The following is a 23,103-nucleotide window of genomic DNA, read 5'->3' as shown; positions in this document are numbered from 1 at the left end:
GATCCCCCAACTTTTATGGTTTAAAACAAGAGCCATATTTATGAAGTTAAAGTATTATATTTGTATCTCTGAACTTTGTGAAGAAGCTTCTTTCACACAGCTGGTGACTCACTGACCCCATCAGACATCTGCATCCAATAGACCAGCACATCTACAAAGACACAACACAGACTTTGTTCATATCATAGACTTGATTGTCTTGGTTGTGGTCCATGCATACTGCCACATGGGAACAAATCAATAGATCATATCTGAGAGGTCAATTCAATTATGAAAACAAATTATAAGGCCAGGGAATGAAACAAATGGTGACCTAAATTATCTGCCATGAGCTTTCCAATGAATTCCATCTGGGAATTATCAGGTTCAACTGCCTGCCAACTTGCCAAGTCTAAGAAAAGATTTGTTGACTGGGTTCATCAAAAGTTACCCAGGGAAATAATTAAATATGGCCAACAGAAATGTGCTTACAGGAGCTACTGAACGAGGAGCAATGTTTGTCATCCTAGTTCTTCTTGGTGTGTTAGAGAAAATCATACAGATGGAAATATTATGTTCATTTCATTTAGCAACACAAAAAAACAGACATGCCATTGTGGGTTTCAGTGATAGGCGAGCCATTGTTTGTGTTAGTGAATAAACCCACATTTCTCTACACACAAACTCCATTTCTACACACAAGCTCCATTTCTACACACAAGCTCCATTTCTACACACACAAGCTCCTTCACATAAATAAACTGCTGTGCAAGAAAGGCATAAACAAACAAAGTTTCTTTTTCCACCCACAGAACCTCGCCGTTAAACTTCAAACTGTCACAGTAATAAACGAGTAGGCTAGATCTCATAACAGCGCAACACTGCTCTACTATACACTACCAATATAACACGTTCAGCCCGTCTTCTCAGCAGACCTCGGCTAGCAGAGGTCAGCCTTAACCACGGCGTTCCACACAGCACTTCAGAGGCTGTTTTTAGAAGCCAGACCCCCCCTTCAGCTGGATGTGGAGAGATAGAGGGAGGGAGGGAGGGAGGGAGGGAGGGAGGGAGGGAGGGAGGGAGGGAGGGAGGGCACAGGGAATAGTGTCAGGCTAAAACCAGCTCTGGAGGTCACAAACCAAAACCCAGACTGAGGCCGAGCCTGCAATCTAGCTGCACAAAATCCACAAAATCGCTGCCAAAAGATATTTCAGAAGAATGGCAAAAGAAGTCGTCCTATCTCATAGGAGAGAGATGAGTTTTGCATGAAGTTTAATTCACGTGTCACCATTATGGCCCATAAGGTACAGACAACTTACTCGACGGTCATCAGTCAGTCAGTCGCTGTTCCTTTCACATTACACAACTTTCTGTCTTGTAATCAGGAGTCTGTGTCATTTTGGTTTTCAGCCTATATGACTGAGTCCACAAACGCAGTTTCACACCAGCTTTACTCTTCCTAAACACACGCTCGCACAACATACAAGTCATTCTACACAATTGGTTCAAAGTCAGATTTATGATAACAGACTTATTAAGTTGACCCTACTCATAGGCGGAGTTTGACTTTTAGCTCTGCGGTGGCCACTTCTGCAGGAGATGCACTTTTGCCGGCACGCAAAGCAACTACCGCTTCTAGCCTGATCAAAATAGGTCAGGAACGGGTCCCAAACAACAAAAAACCTCCCCAATGAATTTGTCCTCTGGAACCCGAGTCTCTCCATACGTATAAGTGAGATCATGTCTGTCAGCCACAGCTGAAAAGAAGGTGGAGAGGAGGACTTCCATTCCTTCAGAATTAGTTTCTTGGCAACCGTCATTCCCTGTGTCAGAGACTGCTGCACGGCCGTTGGGAGGAGCAAAGAGGACTCCGAGCAGCCCGAAGATGGCGAGTTCCGCCTCTAGTTGGAGGGCTATTTTGTAGGCCTTAGACCAGTCAAATATTTTAGCCCAGAATCCTGATAGTGAAGGGCAAAACCAAAAAGCATGGGGCAGTGTGCCCTCCGACACCCGACACCTATCACATAGTGGTGAGACAGAAGGATATATCTTGTGTAACCTCTGCTTGGAGTACATAAAGTGTATTTTTAAGCTCTCACATTTATTTTCAAAAAGTAAGGCTCATGTTCATGAGAAATGCTCCTGTACACTTTAAGCCTGTTGATTGAATGTTTGTATGATTAATATTTTTTATTTATTAATGTGCCAAAATGTCTGATAACATCAGTACTTTAGCTTGTTAGCTAATCTAAAGCTGTCGGACATTTTGGGCACGTTAAGCCAACCGACGTACAGCCAATCACAATGTGTGTGGAGCCATGATGTCATCTGTAATCATGGGACCCCAAACGAATCTGGCAGGGCGAGTAGATCTGGTATTCACACCTGCACTATGCTCTGCTCTCCCAACACGGCCAGATATTTAGCAGGCGAGATATCGGTCAGTCTTCTGTGACACATCGGCGAGCACTCAGGGAGCTTCCTGCTCACGTCTGTGGACAGTTCGAGCGCCGAGCCAACGTGATTTGCCTCAAGCTAAAAAAAAACTGCTCACCGAGGGCTCAGAGTGCCTAATGTGAACTATTGATTCTATTGTAACTTGAGTTCCACCCAGTTTTCCTGCCACTTTGTCAATTTAGGGTGAGGCCCTTCAGAGCAAGCTCTCATTTACAAGGGTGCCCTGTTACAATAAAACAAGGCTAGGTCGGAACCTAGCATATGGCATACGTGATAAAGCGTTGATGAGCCTGTTGTCAGCCAAATTGGCTGGCCGATTTGAAATTGTAGCAGCCACATGTACAAGTTCAGGCCAGGGTTGACTTGGTATGTGTGTGGTTCTGGAAAACCAAAGGAAAGTAGCTGTTACAATCTGCATATACCGTAAATTCCGCACTATAAGCCGCACCGGAGTATAAGCTGCAGCAGCAAAATTGCCTGTTTGTTACATATATAAGCCGCACCGGACTATAAGCCGCAGGTGTTTTAATGTTTTTTTTTTTTTTTTAATTGTGTTTTAATGTTTAATTACCATATGTAAGTGTTCATGCACAGAGGGGATTGTCGGGAAAGAGATGGCTGTTTGAGGAAGCTCCCATTTATTAACATTTCAACAAAACAACATAACACAACACCAACTGTGTTTTTTTTTACAGTGCACACAGTGTCCGCGGTGTGGTGAAAAGAGGGCAAGAGAGGAAATTAAAACAGAAGTGGATTTATAGTTAGAAAGAGTGCTAAAAAAGAGAGATTTTTTTTTTTTTTTTTTTTTTTTTTTTAAATTTAAATCCATAGATAAGCCGCACCGTTATATAAGCCGCAGGGCCAAAAAACGGGGAAAAAGCCGCGGCTTATAGTCCGAAATTTACGGTACTTAGGTCGTTACAGGAAATGTCTTACATGTATACAGTACACCAAAATATACATTACTCGAACATGAATCTGCAAATAAAACATCAATGTATAAATAATTTAATAAACAAGGCATCATGCCATCAGCTGAGCATATTCTCCAGCACATAGAAATGATGTAGCTATTAATCCCTCTCCCCAAAAAAGCCAAGCACCCAGCAAACAGCAGACACTGCACTGCACACATTCACACCCACAGTCAATGCAATACAGGCCAAACAATTGGCACCCACATAGCATGAAGAAAACACAAATAAATGTAAAATCAAGGCACTATCAGTAAACGGCGAACAGGCACTGCAATTTAGCATTGACGAGGAGGCACATGGCGGACGAGTCCACCGCATGGCAGAACACAATCCAAACGTCACTCCAACAACAACAACCAATATTAAACAACTTACTGGTTGCTTGGACGCACACAGCTCTGAAAGACAAAACCCCAGCAACTGGCTGCACAAATGAAGCATAGCGAAAATTCTATAAGAGAAACTGTAATGTCATTCAGTCACTCTCTTTTCATTCATTCACTCTCCTAGGAGAAACCATCTAGTTGTCATACCCACTCCTTAATCAACCTGCATTTTCCTGTTTCTAGGAGAAACCCTTTAGTTGTCACGGGCTCTCATTCATCATTTCTGTCGTCATTCACATCTTTCCCTGTCAGGAGAAAACCTTTAATGTCACGCCCACTCATTCATAAAACTCAGTCATCAATCACCCCTTTCCCGCTTCTACCTACAGTCACTGTTTGTGGGCGGTAACACTTAGATTAAGCCAATCAGAGTAAGACACATCTTCCCATTCAGCCTATCATAGTCTATCTGTCATAGCTAAAAGCCTCCTGTTTCTCTCTGTGTGGTCTTGCTGGGTTTCAGTGCGTTCCTGCGTCCCTCCTCCACCTCATTCTCCTCCAGTCCTCTCCGAGGTCTTCAGATTCAGAAGCCTTCTCCAGCAAGACCAAGTCTACCTTCACCACCACCAGGTCTAGACTCCACGGGGGGGATATTCAATCCTACTCTGGCTGCATCCATCTACCCCTGCTGATCATGACGTCATAATCAAGCTGACGTCCTGATGGAGTCTAATCGCCAAAAATATATCTATATTTATGTGCCTACAGGCTCATGTATCTTATCATCTAATAAATCATTGTCATTCAAGAAATGGTCTCTCTGGTTGAAATACTACTCGAATTACACTCTGTAAACATTAAGCATCATCTCTGGGCAGCAGGCACCTCCTGCTTTCACTTTCACAGCTCTGCTCTGCTGCCTGGCGTCTCCTGGGCGTGTCCTAGTAAATTGGCTTGTAAATCCGTGACAGGATCGGCATGACAAAGCCAGATAAAGGGCCCACTTGCGCTGGCCAAACATTTATAAAAAATTACAAAATTACAAAAGCAGGCAAATGCAGACAAACAACAAAACAAGATGATAAAAGCACATCAAGAAAAATAAGAGCACTCCCCACCCATGCGAGGCATCCTCAAGGAGCACTCTAAATGAGTCTATAGAGACCAATCACTCCAGTTTTGGAGTCCTGGAGCTGGTTCTATTTATCAGGAGCGTAAAATGAATTTCTTAGTCCAGCAGAACGTCCCACAACGTCTGAAAGTGACACCAGTGGATTGCGACTTTCAAGTAGGCCGCAGCTCGCTAACGCCCCATGCAGACTAGAGCGCTGATTGAGGCGATGAGTGGCGGGCAGCAGCGACGAGAGGAGGGGCCAGTTTGAAATCAACCAATTGAAGATGGAAATACAGCAGAACAGCCAATCAAGCTGCAGCACCGAGTGACCAGCAGGCAACAGCACTGCGTCTACACGCGGAAAAACGTCACGTAGGTGTGCACATGGCGTAAGGGAGTAGGGGTGGGATTGTCAGACCGGTCCCGGCTTGTCCATTTTTTTTATCCTAACCCAGACCATAATAACCCTAACCTTAACCAAGATGTTTTAGTTGCCTAAACCCAATCAAGTTGTTTTAGTTGCCTAAACCTAACCAAGTTGTTTTAGTTGCCTAAATCTAAGTTGTTTTAGTTGCCTAAACCCAACCAAGTTGTTTTAGTTGCCTAAACCCAACCAAGTTTTTTTAGTTGCCTAAACCCAACCAAGTTGTTTTAGTTGCCTAAACCTAAGTTGTTGTAGTTGCCTAAACCCAACCAAGTTGTTTTAGTTGCCTAAACCTAACCAAGTTGTTTTAGTTGCCTAAATCTAAGTTGTTTTAGTTGCCTGAACCCAACCAAGTTTTTTTAGTTGCCTAAACCCAACCAAGTTGTTTTAGTTGCCTAAACCTAAGTTGTTGTAGTTGCCTAAACCCAACCAAGTTGTTTTAGTTGCCTAAACCCAACCAAGTTTTTTTAGTTGCCTAAACCCAACCAAGTTGTTTTAGTTGCCTAAACCTAAGGGTTGTTGTAGTTGCCTAAACCCAACCAAGCTCCTCTTTTACTTGCCTAAAGTTAACTAACATTTTTAAATTAACAGAGGTGACTGGTGGCGTTGCTTTCAGACTACTAGTAATATGTAATATATTACATATTACTAGTTACTTTCATTTGAAAGTAATAAGTTACTTTACAATATTACTGTATGTGTAGAGTAACTTGTTACTTATTACACTACTTGCATTACTTTCACCAAAATAACAGCAGTAGCAGAATGACACCGTCTTGGTGTTAGTGTAAACTGTCCAAAGTTCTAAATGTTATCCTTTTCCTTTGTTATTGTCATCTATATTGTCATCTATATTTGCATAAAAACACACAATTTGATTAGGAAATGATTGTGTCCTTATTTAAACATGTGCTTGATAAAACAAATGTAACTCAATTTGTAACTTGTGTTACTTGACAAAGCAACTGGTATAATATTACTGAAATACTATTAGTAATAAGCTATATTACTGAGTTACTGCTAAAAGTAATATACATGTAATATGTTACTTTTGTAACGTGTTTCCCCCAACACTGGTCGTGACCCAAAGCTTGGGAATGTGACTCCTGACCCTGGGTTGAGAACGTGTTGCGATTTCACATTTGAAATGTGTGTGTGTGTGTGTGTGTGTGTGTGTGTGTGTGTGTGTGTGTGTGTGTGTGTGTGTGTGTGTGTGTGTGTGTGTGTGTGTGTGTGTGTGTGTGTGTGTGTGTGTGTATTAGGGCATTCACAGACTAGTCGACTAGTCGACTAGTAAAACCACTAGTCGACACTCTGCTTAGTAGTCGACTAGTCGTTTATTTTTATTTATTTATTTTTTTTATTTATTTTTATCTTTAAGAAAGAACACGAGGTATTTATTTATTTATTCTGTGTGTGTTATGATTGTGCGAGGTTTGTACCTCTACATGTTCATGTAAACCTGCAACTCTCTTTTGTTGTATTGTTGATGCTTTCTGTTCTTATGTAGGTCCCCCTCTAAAACGAGATGATTCATCTCAAGGGGTTTTCCTTCAATAAAGTTCAATACATTTACACGACATACATGGACTATCATATCCCATATCCCATATCCCCCACAAAGAACATCAAAACACATCAAAACAAAACAAGAAAAACTGCATAAGATACACAATAATCCAAGAACAAACAAGACTATTGGACAAACAACCAAACAAAAACAATGCATTCAAAGTAAATACATAGATCTTGCCCTGTTGGCAGCTAGGAAATGCATAGCTTTAAATGGGAAAGCATCCAATCCCCCAGCTGTAGTTCACTGGTGGAATGAACTCTCAAGCTACCATACGTTGGATAACATTTACTACAAGAGCAAAGGCAGATTCTTAGACATCCCCAAAATATGGCAACCACATACAGAGTTTGACTTTAAGAACTTTTTACCCCAGTGTCATTAGGCTTATCAGGATAGGAGCTGAATGCATTGTTTTTGTTTGGTTGTTTGTCCAATAGTCTTGTTTGTTCTTGGATTATTGTGTATCTTATGCAGTTTTCTTGTTTTGTTTTGTTGTGTTTTGATGTTCTTTGTGGGGTATATGGGATATGGGATATGATAGTCCATGTATGTCGTGCAAATACCTCATGTTCTTTCTAATTAAAGATAAAAAAAATATATATATATATATATATATATAAAAAAAAACGACTAGTCGACTAGTCGACTACCTTTAGCGACGACTAGTCGACTAGTAAAATTCACTAGTCGCGAATGCCCTAGTGTGTGTGCGTGTGCGTGTGTGTGTGTGTGTGTGTGTGTGTGTGTGTGTGTGTGTGTGTGCGCGCACACGTGCAGTGGGGGTAAATGGCAATAACAGGCGATTATGTGCAGCACTTTATGCCTGAGATCTTTCCCTCCAGCACAAAGCGTGTGTCACAGAGGGCAATAGTACACATTCATCACTTCTGCCTCACAAGGGACAACATAGGGTCCACGTCTCTCTCTCTCTCTCTCTCTCTCTCTCTCTCTCACACACACAAACACACACACACACACACACACAGTCACACACACACACACAGTCACACACACACACACACGTGCACGCGCGCACACACACCACCGGCAAAGTGCACATTCATCACCTCCCTCTCGGGGGATGAGCTCGCACAGAAGGTTCGTGTCACACTGACACAAAAAACACACGGAGGAGAGACATCATGTCCTGCAGAAAGGGCTGCTGTGCTGGCTGTGTGTGTGTGTGTGTGTGTGTGTGTGTGTGTGTGTGTGTGTGTGTGTGTGTGTGTGTGTGTGTGTGTGTGTCTCTCTCTCTCTCTCGCTGTCATAAATCAGGTGGGAGTCCAGCCCCCTCTGGCAGCTGCTCCCCGGGGGCTAGAGGTCACATCCATTCAGCTGGTCGTCCCCACCACACCCAAGCTACCGTCTCCGCTACCGTCTTCCAACCCCCCACCCACTCTCCTACATTTACCCTCCTCCTCAATTAGCCTCCTTCCCTCCCTCCCTCCCTCCCCCACCCTCTCTCCTTACTGTCCGCCCCCCCCCCCCCCCCCCCGGCCCCCGCCGCCGTGGCGAAACAGAGGCACCTCCATTTCCCTAATTAAACTGAAAGCCCCACAACCTCCAGCCGCCACCCTGAGGAGTCAGCGCGGTCAGCTGTATTTACAAGGCCTCCATCCCCTTCAGATGAAATGAATCTGTGCTTGATCCAATCAGGTGGATGCTGCCTGTCCTGCAACCAGCTCTGACTTAACCAGGCTCCTCTGTATTTGCATGTTGTCCCAGACAGAGAAAATAACACCCCTCTGCACTAGGAAGGAGAAATTGATGGCCACCATGTAATTAGCACATTCACACATGCAGAATAGCTGTGTGTTACTTCCTGAAAAATAGCAAGGAAAAGCAGCGATGTGCTGTGAACTTGAGGAAGTCCTGCAGGCCAGATGGCATCAGTGGTGATGGGTTACAGACAGTTCAAAAGATAGGATGTAATCGATCCAGGACAAATCATCAAAGGCTGCATGCAGATTCGCTAGGCATTTAAAGCTGGTGTCGAATTGAAATATGAATAACCCAGATAAAACAGAAGATAAGTACTATTCATCATCTTTGAAGAAGCCTATGCCTGCAGTCCTGCTCCCTGGCTCTGCTTCCAGATCAGATGGTGAATGTAATGACACTGGTTGAACAGAAGGCCTTGATGCACTGATACTGTGACATATGTCTCCACACCACAGGATCACAGCCTCCATGGTGTCTGGGGACAGTACCTCACTCACACTTTCATCTGTTGACATCTCTCTCTCTCTCTCTCTCTCTCTCTCTCTCTCTCTCTCTCTCTCTCTCTCTCTCTCTCTCTCTCTCTCTCTCTCTCTCTCTCTCTCTCTCTCTCTCTCTCTGTCTCCATCTCATGTTAAATTATCCCAGTCATTTGAATAGATCATTTGAGATCACCGTTAGAAAACTTGGGGCCTTTTCGTACACCATCCAGATTAATGGCAACAAGTGGCAGCCTGTTGAATCTGATCCAAAAAAGAGGGATACATGCTGCAGATCACAATATTTACATAGCCTACTCCTATCATATCAACATAACCCTCCTTATCTCGTTATTACAATACAGACTGCACACCAGCCCCCCATCCCCCCCACCACTCTCTCTCGCCAACATTCCTATCGTTTTGAAAGATAAAGGTCGGTTTTGATTAACTAATATATATATATATATATATATATATATATATATATATATATATATATATATATATATATATATATACACTGTTTACTTCCATTATGAAAATAAATGCAATCCTATCATCTTAGAATTCCATACAAGCACTCAGAGTAATATAGGAATATTATGAGATCATATGATATAAAAACACTATACAGTATAGCCTACCAATGCCATAAGGTCAGCCTATTGAGTACCAGACATATATTGTAAGTCCCTATGTTAGGTATATTATACTATAGGCTTATTAGGCTAGTGATAGGCTACCTACCATAATAGGCTACCTACCATAATAGTGTACCACGAAGCACAAGGTTGAACTCACCGAGTACCACCGCTACATTCTAAAAGTCATTATAGTGAGTGAAACAAACAACATAACCTAAATGTAAGAAAGCACCATTGCTTGTTTAGGATGCACTGTGTGTCTTACCTTGGCGTCGTGGTGTTATTTCCTCGGCAACATAAAGAAGTCTCCTCTGTTGCGCTCCCAGTGATGCGCCGCTCTGTAGCACTGCCCTGTTGGCACCGGGGCCACTGTCTGTCTCTGTTATACCCAAAAGTCACGGCAGATTCTCCCTGCTCATTCCCCTGCGACTCTCTCTCCACGGAGAACTAGGATCTGAAGAAAATGTGAGAAGGAAAGGAAAGCCGTATCCCGGTGGCCGTGTGACCCTCTCTCTTTTCCACGGTCTAAATCAGCGATACAGACGAGCACGAGCCGGCCGCAGCGCTCCGCTCCGCTCCTCCTGCCCGAGCCACAACTGTAAAGACAGACACAATAAAGCATGGAACTTCCGGTTACGACTTTCAAAAATAAAGCACTTGTGGAGGTTTCAAAAAACTTCAAGCAGTCCAAGGGAGGAGAGAACATGCATGCACCGACCCCCATCTGCAAAGAATAAGATTGCCGCCACCAGGTTTTTCTCAAGGGAGGACAGAAAAGTGCACTGACCCCTCCAAAGGAGGCCAGACGATGCACCAAGCCCCTATCTCCAAAGAAGAAAAATGGCGTAATCAGGTTTTTTTTGTCTTGCGGGCAGATGCTTCACTCTGCGAGTGAAGAACCCCCCCCCCCCCCCTCCCCACTAACATCTTCCCTTAGCATTATCTGTGCATCAATAAAATCTTTGCACTCAGTTTATATTTGTTTTTTGTTTTTTAGTGATGATGGAGTGAGTCAGGGGCACTCAGTCAGTGATTGATGACATCACTGATTGATGATGTCACAATGTCTTAAAGGATCTATGGAGAATGCCATCCTGCAGTTTAAAAAACATGGTCTCACAATGAAATGGCTACTATATGAGGACTAACATAATCTGATCTCACATGAATACAATTGGACTCATTAGTCACAGCTTCCCATTCATACTTGCAATTAGACTGTTTAGGGACTCCCGTATGCAGAAATATTCAAATAGAATAGGCGAAAATAACACATTTATAATGCATGCAATATGCCAATTTCCAAAAACTGCATGGGATTTGCATAAAGTGGACCTGTTTAAAGGGGAGACTCGGGATAGAACCAATTTTCATTCAGATATCTTGAAGTCAGAGGTCAAGGGCCCCCTTTGAAAATGGCCATGTCTGTTTTTCCCTCGCCAAAATATCTAAATAAATTTGGAGCGTTAATTAGCTCCCTTCCTGATTCAAAACCCGACAAGCTAGCATGACATGGTACCAATGGATAAAATTGGGCCAGCTACAGCCTCTGAAAGACAGTTGGGCCTATGCAGGCCTAGACCACGGACGCCAGCACCCTGAAGGAGTAGATCAGTAGAACTAGCCCACTTTTGGGTGGTGACCCACCAGTTGAGAACCACTGATAGATTACATACTACTAGACATCTCGCACGCTACACATCCTCGATTCCTAGGCTCGCCTGCTGCACGGCCTCGCCCGCCCTGCCGCTCGCCGAGCTGACCCTAGCGTACACAGCTAGGCCTCGCCCGCAGCTCAGCTGCTGCATGGCCTCGCCTGCCCTATTGGCGCACGCAATGTCTTCCTCTCTCTCTCCCTCTCCCTCAGTCTCTCTCCCTCTCCTCTCTCTCCCTCAGTCTCTCTGCCTCTCCTCTCGCTCTCCCTCAGTCTCTCTCCCCCTCTCTCTCCCTCTCCTCTCTCTGATGTCACAATGATGTCACAGTGTCTATTTATGACATAACTGATGACATCATCACTGATGACATCTTCAGTGATGTCATCAGTGACATCATCACTTAACTATAGCCTGAGCCTTAGGGCAATCAGCCTTAGGGCAATTAGGGCAAGTAATGTGCCCCAATTAAAAAATCTGGCTCCGTCAGGTCTCCCGCACGGGTGCTCTTTACACCCCTGAAAGTTTCAGCCCGATCGCATGTAAAACGGCATAGCTGTGGCCGGACAAAATTCTTGAAACAGACAGACAAACAGAGTCCACATTTCCAAATGTATATAGATAGATACAATGACTATTGGTAAAAGAAAGAAGTGTTAAATTCGACCCACAGCTAGTTTGAGTGGCACAATTATTCCCTAAATTATATGGAATGGGCTGTCCAGCACCGTCAATTCAGGCACATAAGCCACTGAGATGCCTTGTGCTTGCCAAATACACACACTTGAAAATGTATGTCCAGAACTGTCAGAAATTCATGCTTGCCCTTTTTGGAAATCGTTTTATTTAGAAAGCAAATAACCTGTTTTCCGGTGTCACGCTGACTAACTCTAGCTCACTTGACACAAATCCTGTCTGATCCTGCTCACGTCACCGCTGGAGGGCAGATAGCGGTTCACTTTGGCTCTCAAATTAGCTACTCCTTATAACACTCAGTAAATTATTAAAGTCGATCTCTTTTGGGGAGGACAAAATAGCCTATTATGACATGATGAGTCAGACCAATAATAATTGTCTTAATTAGGCTACTACTAGGCTGCTGCTACTAGGCCTACTAGGCTACTACCGCCACCACCACCACTACTAGTTGTAGTAGGCTAGTAGTAGTAGTAGTACTAGTAGGCTATAGTAGTAGGCCTAGTAGTAGCAGCTACTACTACTACTACTACTAGGCGGCAGCTACTACTACTAGCCTACTACTAAGTAGGACTATAGGCCTACTTACTACTACCTGTACTATTACTAGCCTAAATATTAGGCTACTAGTATTTTTTTTTTTTAAGTAGTGGAGGGGAAACCTAGGCTACTCATCTTTTTATATGGAGAATAAAGCCTATCCACTTTTGGAGACTGACATAAATCACGTATAGAAATACACAGTAGGCTATATTAGTGCATCCTGACATAGGAGAAGCATTCCTGATGTTTGTTTCCTTGTGATGGGTTGATGTGCGATTAAGCGTGGCGTTAAAAAATATCATTAAAAAGATTCATTTAGAATGTGCTACAGGGGGACTATTCCAAATGATATTCACTGTTGAAAACCTTTGCCTCAACTGCATTTCTCTCTTTTAGCTTGTAGTTTATTGATTAATAATTCATTAGTTACTTGTTTCCATGTGGGCTGCAGGGTGTGACTACTGGCTACAAATGCTGACGAATGAAAACCTTGTTTGTATTTCTTAAAAGGGCTTTCAGTAATTTTCCCCCTTCTGCAGTTATACTGTTAAACTAATGTCTGAAAACGAAACAATAAAAAATTATATACTTAAAGTAATTTTCCCCCTTCTGTTATCCCCCCCCCCCCCCTCCCACAGAGCCGGATTTAAATCATTATTATCTATGAACACAGTCCAGACCAAGCCCATCAGTCACCTTCCATTACTTTATCACTGTTGTCAGACAAAACACACGCAAGAAGTATGTTTTTCCAAGGAATGAAGAAGAGAAATCACTGACAGACATGTCTTTTTGTAGTTTTTAAAGGTATCAAGGCCCAAAGGTAGCATGAATCTCAACACAGACATCACCATGAAAGCTTTCTAATAAGAACAACAGCAGCTACATTCTTTCCATGACAGCGCTGTCATGTAGAATGAGCAGAACCGCTGTGTGATTCTGGCATGCCTTCAACAAAAACCACCGAGTCAGCCACTATTTTATTTGCGTTAAACTTTGAGGAGGAAAGTTATTTCCGCCTTGACGTTTGGAGAAATGGTGGAAACTTTGGAAGGAAAAGAAACACGCACACGGTCCGGAAGATGCCGAGATCCTGTTTAGTCTCCAGGGAGTGTTTACAATGGAATGCAGCTTTTTTATCCTGTCTGGATGGGTTACATGTAGAACTCTGACCCTCTTTAACTGGACAGGAAGCCCTCAGTCATTCTATGTCCTTCTCCCTTGTCCACCTAGTTCTCATGTAGTAGCCTATGCACTCCATAATCAGTTTGGATGAAAATTACAACAGTTTTATGATTTTATTCATTAAGAGACCAGAGAGGAGAGGTGATACTTAAAGTTATGCTCATATCTTGCCAGTGGGCCCCAGAATTCCGAGCAGCGGCCCTGGATGGAACAGTTATTTGACTGATACGGGTCATATTTGGATCATATTTGCTAAGAGCTGCTGCAGCAGCAGCAGCAGCGAGTGAAATGTCCAAAGAGGGAGAGAGAGAGAGAGAGAGAGATTGAGAGAGAGAGGGAGGGAGAGGGAGAGAGAGAGAGAGAGAGAGAGAGAGAGAGAGAGAGAGAATGAAGGAGGAAAATAAGATCTTATAAGTACAGCGTGTCCAGATATCTAACACATGCTGTCAGAAGAGATACAGACCATAACAGAGGCTTCAGACTCACTGTGTTATCCAGATGTAGTATACCTGTTATACATGTTAACTGTTCCCTGTTCCCTCTCCTGGCTGTCTGCATCTGTTTCACCCATGGATGTTCTAGTATTCAAATGTATGTTGTCATGCAAGGTTGTGTTGAGGGAAAAACTAGAGTTCTTTGATCACTTGTGACAAGGGAGAAAAAAAACAGCCATTGAAATGTGTTAATAAATGATAACGCCACAAACAATGATTCCAGAGTTCATGCACAAATGGGAACGGTCCAGATTCAAGCCTGTTAAAGGCCAAGAGTTGTGTAGGCTACTATTGTTAAGAACATTGTTTTTTCATGGATGATGAATGGATTATTTATTATAATAGATTCTGGTTTATAAATAATTAATTATAATAAATGCCATAGTAATGAAGACATCCCCAACAGATTATATAGATTCTAGTGTTATATATTTAGTAGCCTATGCATATTGTACTTATTACCAATTCATATATCTGGAATTGGACAAATGCCCAATATACGTATATAGTTTGACTCCCTTAGTTGAATTATTTGCACAAGGGATTGTACTTTAAAACTTCTGACAAAATTTGTAACAAGATAATCAATGAATTATTTGTGGAGTGTGGAAGAATATTGGCAGTACTTCTATGAACTCTTGAGCCTCCCTGTGGTCTGTTTTGGTCACTGCACACTAGAAGGACAGATGCTTTAAAACAATAATTCTTTGTTGTGATTATGAAGCACACGCACACACACACACACACACACACACACACACACACACACACACACACACACACACACACACACACACACACACACACACACACACACACACACACTCAATTGTGTATAAGTGCAGTTTCAGATTTAAATGGTCCATGGTGCTGAACCGGTGTTGAGGCCATAATAGCCATTTTTGCCCATTTAGTCGGCCCTAATTAATTAGGCTACCTCATTCAAAAATCCGGCTGGGGTGCTTACACTTCCTGAAAGATTCAGCCCGATCGCACCTACTGTACAATGGCATACGTAGTTACATCCTGTAGCTCTGCTCACTCACTCACTCACTCACTCACTCACTCACTCACTCACTCACTCACTCACTCACTCACTCACTCACTCACTCACTCACTCACTCACTCACTCACTCACAGACGTCCCTTCACAATCTTATTATAGGATATCAGGTAGATTAAGTGCTAAAAGTGTGAACTGACAGCAGTTCAAATGCGCTCCCATTGGGTTCGTAAAATTCCCCATAATTTAGCAAGCTACCTACCTACTATATTGAGTGAGCCAGTCTTGTGTTGAACTATAAGCATCTCAAGGAGAAAGTTGTCCTGCCTCAAATGATCACCAATAATCTGTGTTACTCCACTGAGCCACCCAGTGGCAATATGTAAAACTACAGACACTGCTGTAATGTCATGCAGGCTTTAATGTATGCCTCATTTAGGGCATGTTTGATAACCAATGTTTTATTACATAGAACATCAGTGGGAGAAAACACACACACACATGCATGCATGCACGCACGCACGCACGCACACACACACACACACACACACACACACACACACACCACTCTCTTTAACTGCCAAAATAAATATATAAACACTTTCTGGTCACTATTAGACATATAGACTACTGATTATTAATAATTGTGCAGCTATGGCCAATCAACATCACAACATGCATTTTTATATGACGTGATCCAGGAAAATCCCTGTTGATGAAGCAGTCCTGTGTAGCTTGAGACATGCTGATAGGAGGATGATTGTCTGTGGCTGGTGCTCTAGCTTCAGGGCTTGAAGATGGACCTCATCATACCAGTCCCAGAGTCACCCACTTTTTCAACACTGTACGGAAGTGCTCTATGGGAGAGTCCATAGTAGCTGGCTACAACTGAAATCCAATTAAGAAGTATTGTTATGCCAGATTCTACACTATGGGCCGGTTTCCCAGGCAGATTGTAGATTGAACCAGCAGTAGGCCTTAATTCAGAATAGCTAATCACTTCTTAAAACATTGTTTTCTTCAGCTCAGTTTAATTTGAGATGAGCTATCTGGACTATGGTGTCCTTGATTAAATTAGATCTGATAGATTCTTGTGTTTCTTGATTTTGGCGACACTGTTGGTGATAAGCGGTCATGACTTGTGTCAGCACTGGCCCAACATGATGCAATAATAAAGACAGTGCAGGTCATGGCTTTCTTTCTTTAGTCTGCTGTCATTATTTCCTTTAAACAGCTGTTGTTGCTCCATAAGCACAAAATGCATGACTTTCTGTGCAGCAGAAGTTCTTTCCCAGGAAATTCACAGGTTTTTAGAACAGCAAATGTAAACGCTTTTGGGTGAATGTAGGCACATTGTAAAGCGCTTTGGATAAAAGCGCTATATAAATGCAGTCCATTTACCATTTACCATTTAGTGCATTAACTGGCTATTGAATCACTATTGTATGGTATCAATTGGTGATAGAGCAAATTATGAAAAAAAAGGATTATACTTAATGTGAAAACCTGTGTTAGTGAGGTAGAGTGTAAACAGCTCTGATGATGTCCATAAAAAGGGATTGGATGTATAAACATTGGAATTGGAAAAGAAACAGGAGATGGAAACTGTGTCTTCCCTGACAACAGCATCAATCTGAAATTCAACCAGTCTCACTGAAAGATTAATTTAAACCTTCAACTAGTCTTGGAATAGTGCAAATCAAATATCAATCAATTATCAGAGGAGATTAAAGATGTTTTTTTTTTTTTACATACTGTATAGGGCCTACTGTAAATCTAGGACTATTTCAATCTACTACCCAGAAAGCAAATTGTTAATCCAGCACATTTTAGTCTGGGACTGTCCGGAAAACTACCCCATCCCCATCAAGTAGTTTAAAGAGAGATAATACGAATCTGGTGGGGTTACAAAACTCATGTACCTGTAGTTATTTTGCATGCATACATGGAGACTAAGCAGCTGCTATATCTAATATGGTTTAAGAAGATCAGTAGTTGACATTCTCTACTTTTGCATTCATCTTCTGATCTGCAATATACATTTTGTCAGTGCAGAAAGGAGTGAGTCCACTTTGCCCTGTTTTTGTCACTGACTTGACACTGTAGGACAGTGATACTCAACTTGCGGCCGGGGGGCCAGATGCAGCCCGCGATATGGTGCAGAGTGGCCCCTCCGACCATTTCCTAATTCAAACTAACATGAAATCAAGTTTGACTGAACTCCAGCTAAATTGTCAAATATCGCCATCTGCTCGCCACCCAGGCACTTAACTTAACTAACTAACTTAACCTCACTAACTTAACTTAACCCAACTAACTATCCTGTGTGCACAAAATTGTCCCCCAAAACCACAATCTGCTACAGAAAATGTGTAATGTTTGTTTATTAACTGGCCCCTGGCCTTACAAAAGTGGCCACCCGGACAAAGCAAGTTGAGTATCCCTGCTGTAGGACCTACAGTCTACAGACGTCGTAGTTACACATCATAACAGTACAGACCCATTGGCCGTGCCATGTTAATGTAACACACCAACACTTGAAGATGTGGCCCTACTAACCCCTCGCAGGAAAAAAAATCTGTGAAAATGAAAACTAAGTGCAATTTCACCTAATGACAGACTAGGGGAAAAACAGCTGAGCTCCTCAGTGACGGCCACATCAGCTTCCCATTAGTGGTCAGTCTCCGCCCTCCTCCCTATGCTATCATCTCCACCGCTGTTTACCACTCCAATAGGTGGGGATGCCTCACATTAGAGACTTGGCCCAAGTTCTTTCCATCTGCTCGGAGATCGGGGCACAAGTATTCAGCCGCCTTGTCGCATTACAAGTGCTGCTGACCCTTATACTCAGTGTCGAACAAAATAAGCTGAGAAGTAGCTGGTTTTAGGCCAAGTTTGAACTTTAGGTTGGGGGTGCAGAGAAAAATAAATAGGATACCAGCATATCAATTTTGACTAATATGCCCAATGAGTGATGGCATATTGTGAGAATTTACCTTAGAAATCAAACTCAAATCAAACAAACCGCAAAACCGGAAACAGCCTATAACTTCAATAAATTCCATCACTCCATAGGAATTCAGAAAACAGAATTTAAAAACACAGAATGACACATGTCAGAGAGAGGGAAGGAGACTGGTGAACCTCTCCACGGCATGGAGGTCATTATGCACACGTTTTATCTACTGTTTACATCAAGGTTATGCCGCTCAGATATCATGCCTCATAAATAGACCAGAATAATATTATGTTTCATAATAAACATTGAAAATAATCACAGTCACACAATTATTCTACCCTTTATCTAGAGTAGAGCAAGGCATTACAATAAAATATTACTTCTGTGTTATAATTAAATAGATATTTAAAACATGCATTTTTGGCTACAGCCACTAGGGGGTTCAGTGCACCCCCTGAACTAAGCAAACTTTGCCCATGATAATCTATCAAATCTAGTTTATTGCCCTGAGATTGAAAAAGAAGCAAACCTCTTTGTTTGAGTTGTATCTTTGGAAACTGCTGTGAGAAAAACACTTCTTCTTGTTTATGTCACTGCTGTGCTGCGTTAGTAGGCTACTTACTTCAACATCATTTTGATGGGAATATCAGATGCTGCTTATACTGTAGATCTCCATATTGCAGCGATGAGGCTAACTAGCCTTTAGTTTAGCAGCATGGCTGTGATGGATATCTGGAATAGGAACAGGACGATATGGGAGTCCAGGCAGTCACAGAGGTTAATGGGGTCTCAACACAAACATTCCCATTGCTTTTTAAGGCTTTGCTGTTTATTCATCTTTTTCCTACAACAGCAAATTACAGAAGCAGTATTGAAAATAAAAGTCTTTTTTGTTGTTCTTGTAAAAAAACAAAAACAAAAATCGGCACAAAATTTGAATGACGGTACAAAACGAAGCGATAATATGCCAGGTAAATGGAGGGGTGGGGGTGAGGGGTAGGGGGACATTAATGTGGGAAACTCTGTTATGCCTTTTTCAATAATGAAAAACATCCCAATAATTTTGTTTTTACATTTCAGAATTATATCACATAATCTGAAACTATATATAAAAAAGACGAAAGAGAAATGAACACGTGTTTTTTGTGACTTTTCTTTTTTTTTTTTGCAAATGAACGCTATAAACACATAAACTTCTTAAATATATTTATCAGTGCAACATTGTTTTGTTTTCAGTCCACGCTACAGTATCAATTTTTCTCTAGTTTAGCAGACGGCTGTCTTCGCTACACAGTCCTCTACAGCTGAAAGCGGTAGGTGGAGGGGGGGGGGGGTTGCAGAGCGCGGGACGTCCCATCTGAAACGAACAAAGTTGACAATGTGTTCACCACAGCACATGACATACAAAGCACACTGATGGAAAAAGGACGTCACCCCCCTTGTCAGGATCAAGTCTCTGATTGGTGTGGCGCCAAAACCACTGAGCTCCAGGTCCTATGGGCCCTCGTGTCCTGATACTGTCAATCTCTCACTGAGTTCACACCGAGGCCCTTCCCCTTGTAGTCCAAAAAGCCTTTGTGATGTGGGACTGTCCCATCCATCACATGGCAAACAAGAGTCTCAATAGAGATTTCAAAGAGTTCACATCGAGGTGACGTATGCACTTCTTTTTAAGCTTAAAAACAGATAGAAAAACAGACGGTGGCACAATGCTTGTTTTCTACAGTCGTCCTGTCGTTCCCTCTGTTGGATGTCTCTGTGGGGGAGGGGGTCTGACAGGTGAAGCGAAGAGCCCCCCCCCCCCCCCCCCCCCCCCCCCAGTGATGACTGTGTATAGCGGTTGTGTGTCGGAAACGCCAGCGAAAAAGAAAAGGGGGCGACCGTCCTTTGGTAAAGCCACATGGGAGGCCAGGTGACCTGATTCAGGTGACGCCACTCATTGCCCCCCCCCCCCGCTGTAACCGGTGTCCCTTCCTCATGACATCAGCTCATGACATCGCAACGTTATGGCTGCTACACGTGAAACACGTAAAAACTCTTGGTGGCCCCCTGGAAAAAGGCCGTTAAGCTACAATACAGCATGTGAACAATACAAACTGGGTTACCATGAGTTACTACGTGTGTCCAGCTGGAGTAATGATAGCACCATTCTTCAGTTAGCGTCCCCCCACTCCCACCCCCACCCCCCACCCCCCTCCCCTTTAATAATAGACTCCCACAACAAGGGATTCAGTGACAAAGTGCATTCAAGCTGCATTGTCCAGATAGCACTTCTTCAGTGAACAATCCACAGTGACATTTGGAGGTAACCAACTAGTCTAGTCCTTAGCTAAAGCAAAGCAATGATGATTGATTTAGTTTTTGGTATGCTGGCAGACATTTTACACTTTTTACTACCTCCTCTGCCATTGATATGAACAATGTTAAGGTGTTTGATGCTGTGTGGAACGTATTCGTCTCGCACAGCAGAGATCGGGCGAGGGAAAAGAGACAGAGTGCAAAGGAGAAAAAGAGAGATATGCTTAATTGCTGTGAGTTCATTCTATTAATTGATTTCTTTTGTTGCCTTTGACTCATTGGTTCTTGGGTGTCGTTATGAAGTGGGCGTTTTTGATGACAGATGGCTTGAATGCACACTGAAATCGCCATAACACCGGCGTCACACAAATCGGCCTCTTCCGAGTGAAAAGAATCTAAAACTGAAAGCATAACACTGCACCTTCCACAAAACAATCGGACGATTGTATTTACACACACACAACCCATGAAAAAAGGGATACGGCAGTTTTTGTTCTTTTTACTTTTTTCTTAAAAAGGGCAATAAAATATATTAAAACTTATTTACAGTATGTGGGTTTTGGACAGAAAAGAACGAAACAAAACAAAGCGCTGTGGTGGATTGGGTCCTGTTTTGCAGATATTTTTCAGATAATGTGCCCCGGTTTCCTGTCATCATAACTTAAGCATTTAAAAAACACCCAATTCAACAGAGGAGGCCAACAAAGATGTACTAAAGGCACTGTCAGAACCATACATTGCCATGGATGGGATGGGACCCTCACTTTAGAGAGATAGGGGTCAAGGGGGAAAGGGGACATGTATGGGGGGTTATGGGTCATGGGCACACCCTGTATGCCAGAGCATGGGGCAAATCTACAGTTTTGCCAGATATGGTTCACTTAGGATTTCGATACGTCTCTTTCAAAGCACGAAAATAAACAACAGCCTTCATGATAATAAAAAAAAAAAGGTTTCCTCCCAGAAAACGATAAATACTTTAAACATTATAATAAATTGGTCTCAACACCAGCATCCGATTGTAAAAATGAATGAAAATCAAAATAGAAAATTAAAATATCTAATCATCTGTACATATTTCTTTTCTGTATTTATTTTGTACACAGTGTCCCCTACTGGTAGGTTCTTTTTACTGCAGCTCCTGAGAAAAGCGTGGATCAGTCCAAACCTCCCATTGGTTCCTGAACCTGTCCCTCATCCGGCGAGTTTCGGGCATCGACAGTCCTTTGAGCCTGCCTACTCGCGGATATACGAGAGGATATGCCTACAGTCAGTCTTGTGCACGTTCTGCACATCGCCCTGTCACACGAACGCGCTCTCTCCCATCTCACGCCTCCGAGTACGAGTTCTGTACGTTGAGTTTGTCCTTCTTTAGCTTGACCCCGTCTACCAGTTCAAAGTTATAATTCTCCAGGGCTGATAAGTTCCTGTCGGACATGCCGCCGTGCGAGCAGGCGCAGTAGAGGACCACACCGCAGATGGCCCCCAGGAAGACCCCCAGGGCGGACATGGCGATGATGGTGATGAGGATGGGGTCCAGCGTCTTCAGCATGTTGCCTGGCCCGCTGATCTCGTTAGTCTCCACGATGTCTGGGTAGTCGGTGCTCTCCTCAACTGGAAGAGAGAGAGAGACAACCAAAAGAGGAGAGCGAGAAGCGAGTTAAGATGGAGATATGTGATGCAAGAAAAGTGCAACCGTGAAGGGTTTGGAGATGACACAAGAGTTCCCAAGAAGGCAAAATACTTGAAAAATAAGGGGAGAGGAATCACTTCTGATGCAAAAAGGAACATACAGTATATATTCAAGCTGGTAGTTGCAAAGGTAAAAATGCATGCAAATGCAAAAATATGGCAGAATTGACTTACTGATTTCATTTAAGCGGTCCTCCGGCAGCATGGCTTCAGTGGGTACGTCTGGATCTATTCAAAGACAGAGTGGAATTGAACTCAACACCACAACAACACACAGTGGGAGTAGACTGAATAGTGGTCAGTCCAGGTCAGGGACTGGAGGAGTAGACTGAATAGTGGTCAGTCCAGGTCAGGGACTGGAGGCATTGTAACTGGGAACAACAAGCCTTACCTTTGCACTCGGTCATGCTGAGGCCATGGAGGATTTTAATGTCATCCACAGCGATGTCTCCCCAGCTCTTCCTCTCCACCAGCCCCTCAATCACCACCTGAAAACACAAAGAGGGAGCTTTCAGCACCCTTACTTCCTGAATGTCACAGTGTGAACTAACAAAATATAAAACACCAAACGACACCATACTGTTCAAAAAACGAAGGTCCAAGGCAATCTTATGGCAGAAAAGTTAAAAGCCTTTATTTAGATGGCTATTTCATGATGAAATGTTTATTAAAAACATAGCTGGCGCATGTTAAAAATAGAGCTGGGACACAACCACACACAGCAGCACAAACAGCCTTCTTCACCATACTGCATCTACACGGTTATCGTCTTGTTTCATGTTGTTTCATCATTGATCCATCCAGGTCAGGAGCTCTCACTATTGCTATCATCCATTCTATTTCTGGGTATCACAGTCATCAAGGAGAACAACATCTGATC

At 42.8% G+C, this 23,103-nt stretch overlaps 2 protein-coding genes across 4 annotated transcripts in view; both read right to left on the bottom strand.

Annotated features, from left to right (window-relative positions):
* The window catches only part of LOC310795363 (integrin beta-1-like), a 56,999-nt gene extending 46,899 nt beyond the window's left edge, over positions 1-10,100 (bottom strand). For both annotated transcript variants that reach the window (XM_083657397.1, XM_083657398.1), the window contains exon 1: positions 9,967-10,100. The gene's annotated coding sequence lies outside the window, so the exon portion shown is untranslated. The remainder of the gene's footprint in view (positions 1-9,966) is intronic.
* Positions 10,101-20,479: 10,379 nt separating this feature from the next.
* Positions 20,480-23,103, bottom strand: part of LOC310772429 (neuropilin-1a) — a 78,342-nt gene continuing 75,718 nt past the window's right edge. For both annotated transcript variants that reach the window (XM_083632242.1, XM_083632243.1), the window contains exons 15-17: positions 22,615-22,711; positions 22,398-22,451; positions 20,480-22,145 (exon numbers count right to left, since the gene is read on the bottom strand). In XM_083632242.1, the coding sequence (XP_083488368.1) occupies positions 21,859-22,145; positions 22,398-22,451; positions 22,615-22,711 (438 nt within the window). In that variant the 3' untranslated portion in view covers positions 20,480-21,858. The remainder of the gene's footprint in view (positions 22,146-22,397; positions 22,452-22,614; positions 22,712-23,103) is intronic.

This window comes from Poromitra crassiceps (assembly GCF_964638095.1).
Source record: "Poromitra crassiceps genome assembly, chromosome: 2".
Lineage (NCBI taxonomy): Eukaryota > Metazoa > Chordata > Actinopteri > Beryciformes > Melamphaidae > Poromitra > Poromitra crassiceps.
Note: the sequence above shows the minus strand (reverse complement) of the source record. Positions and strands in the feature narration are given on the sequence as shown.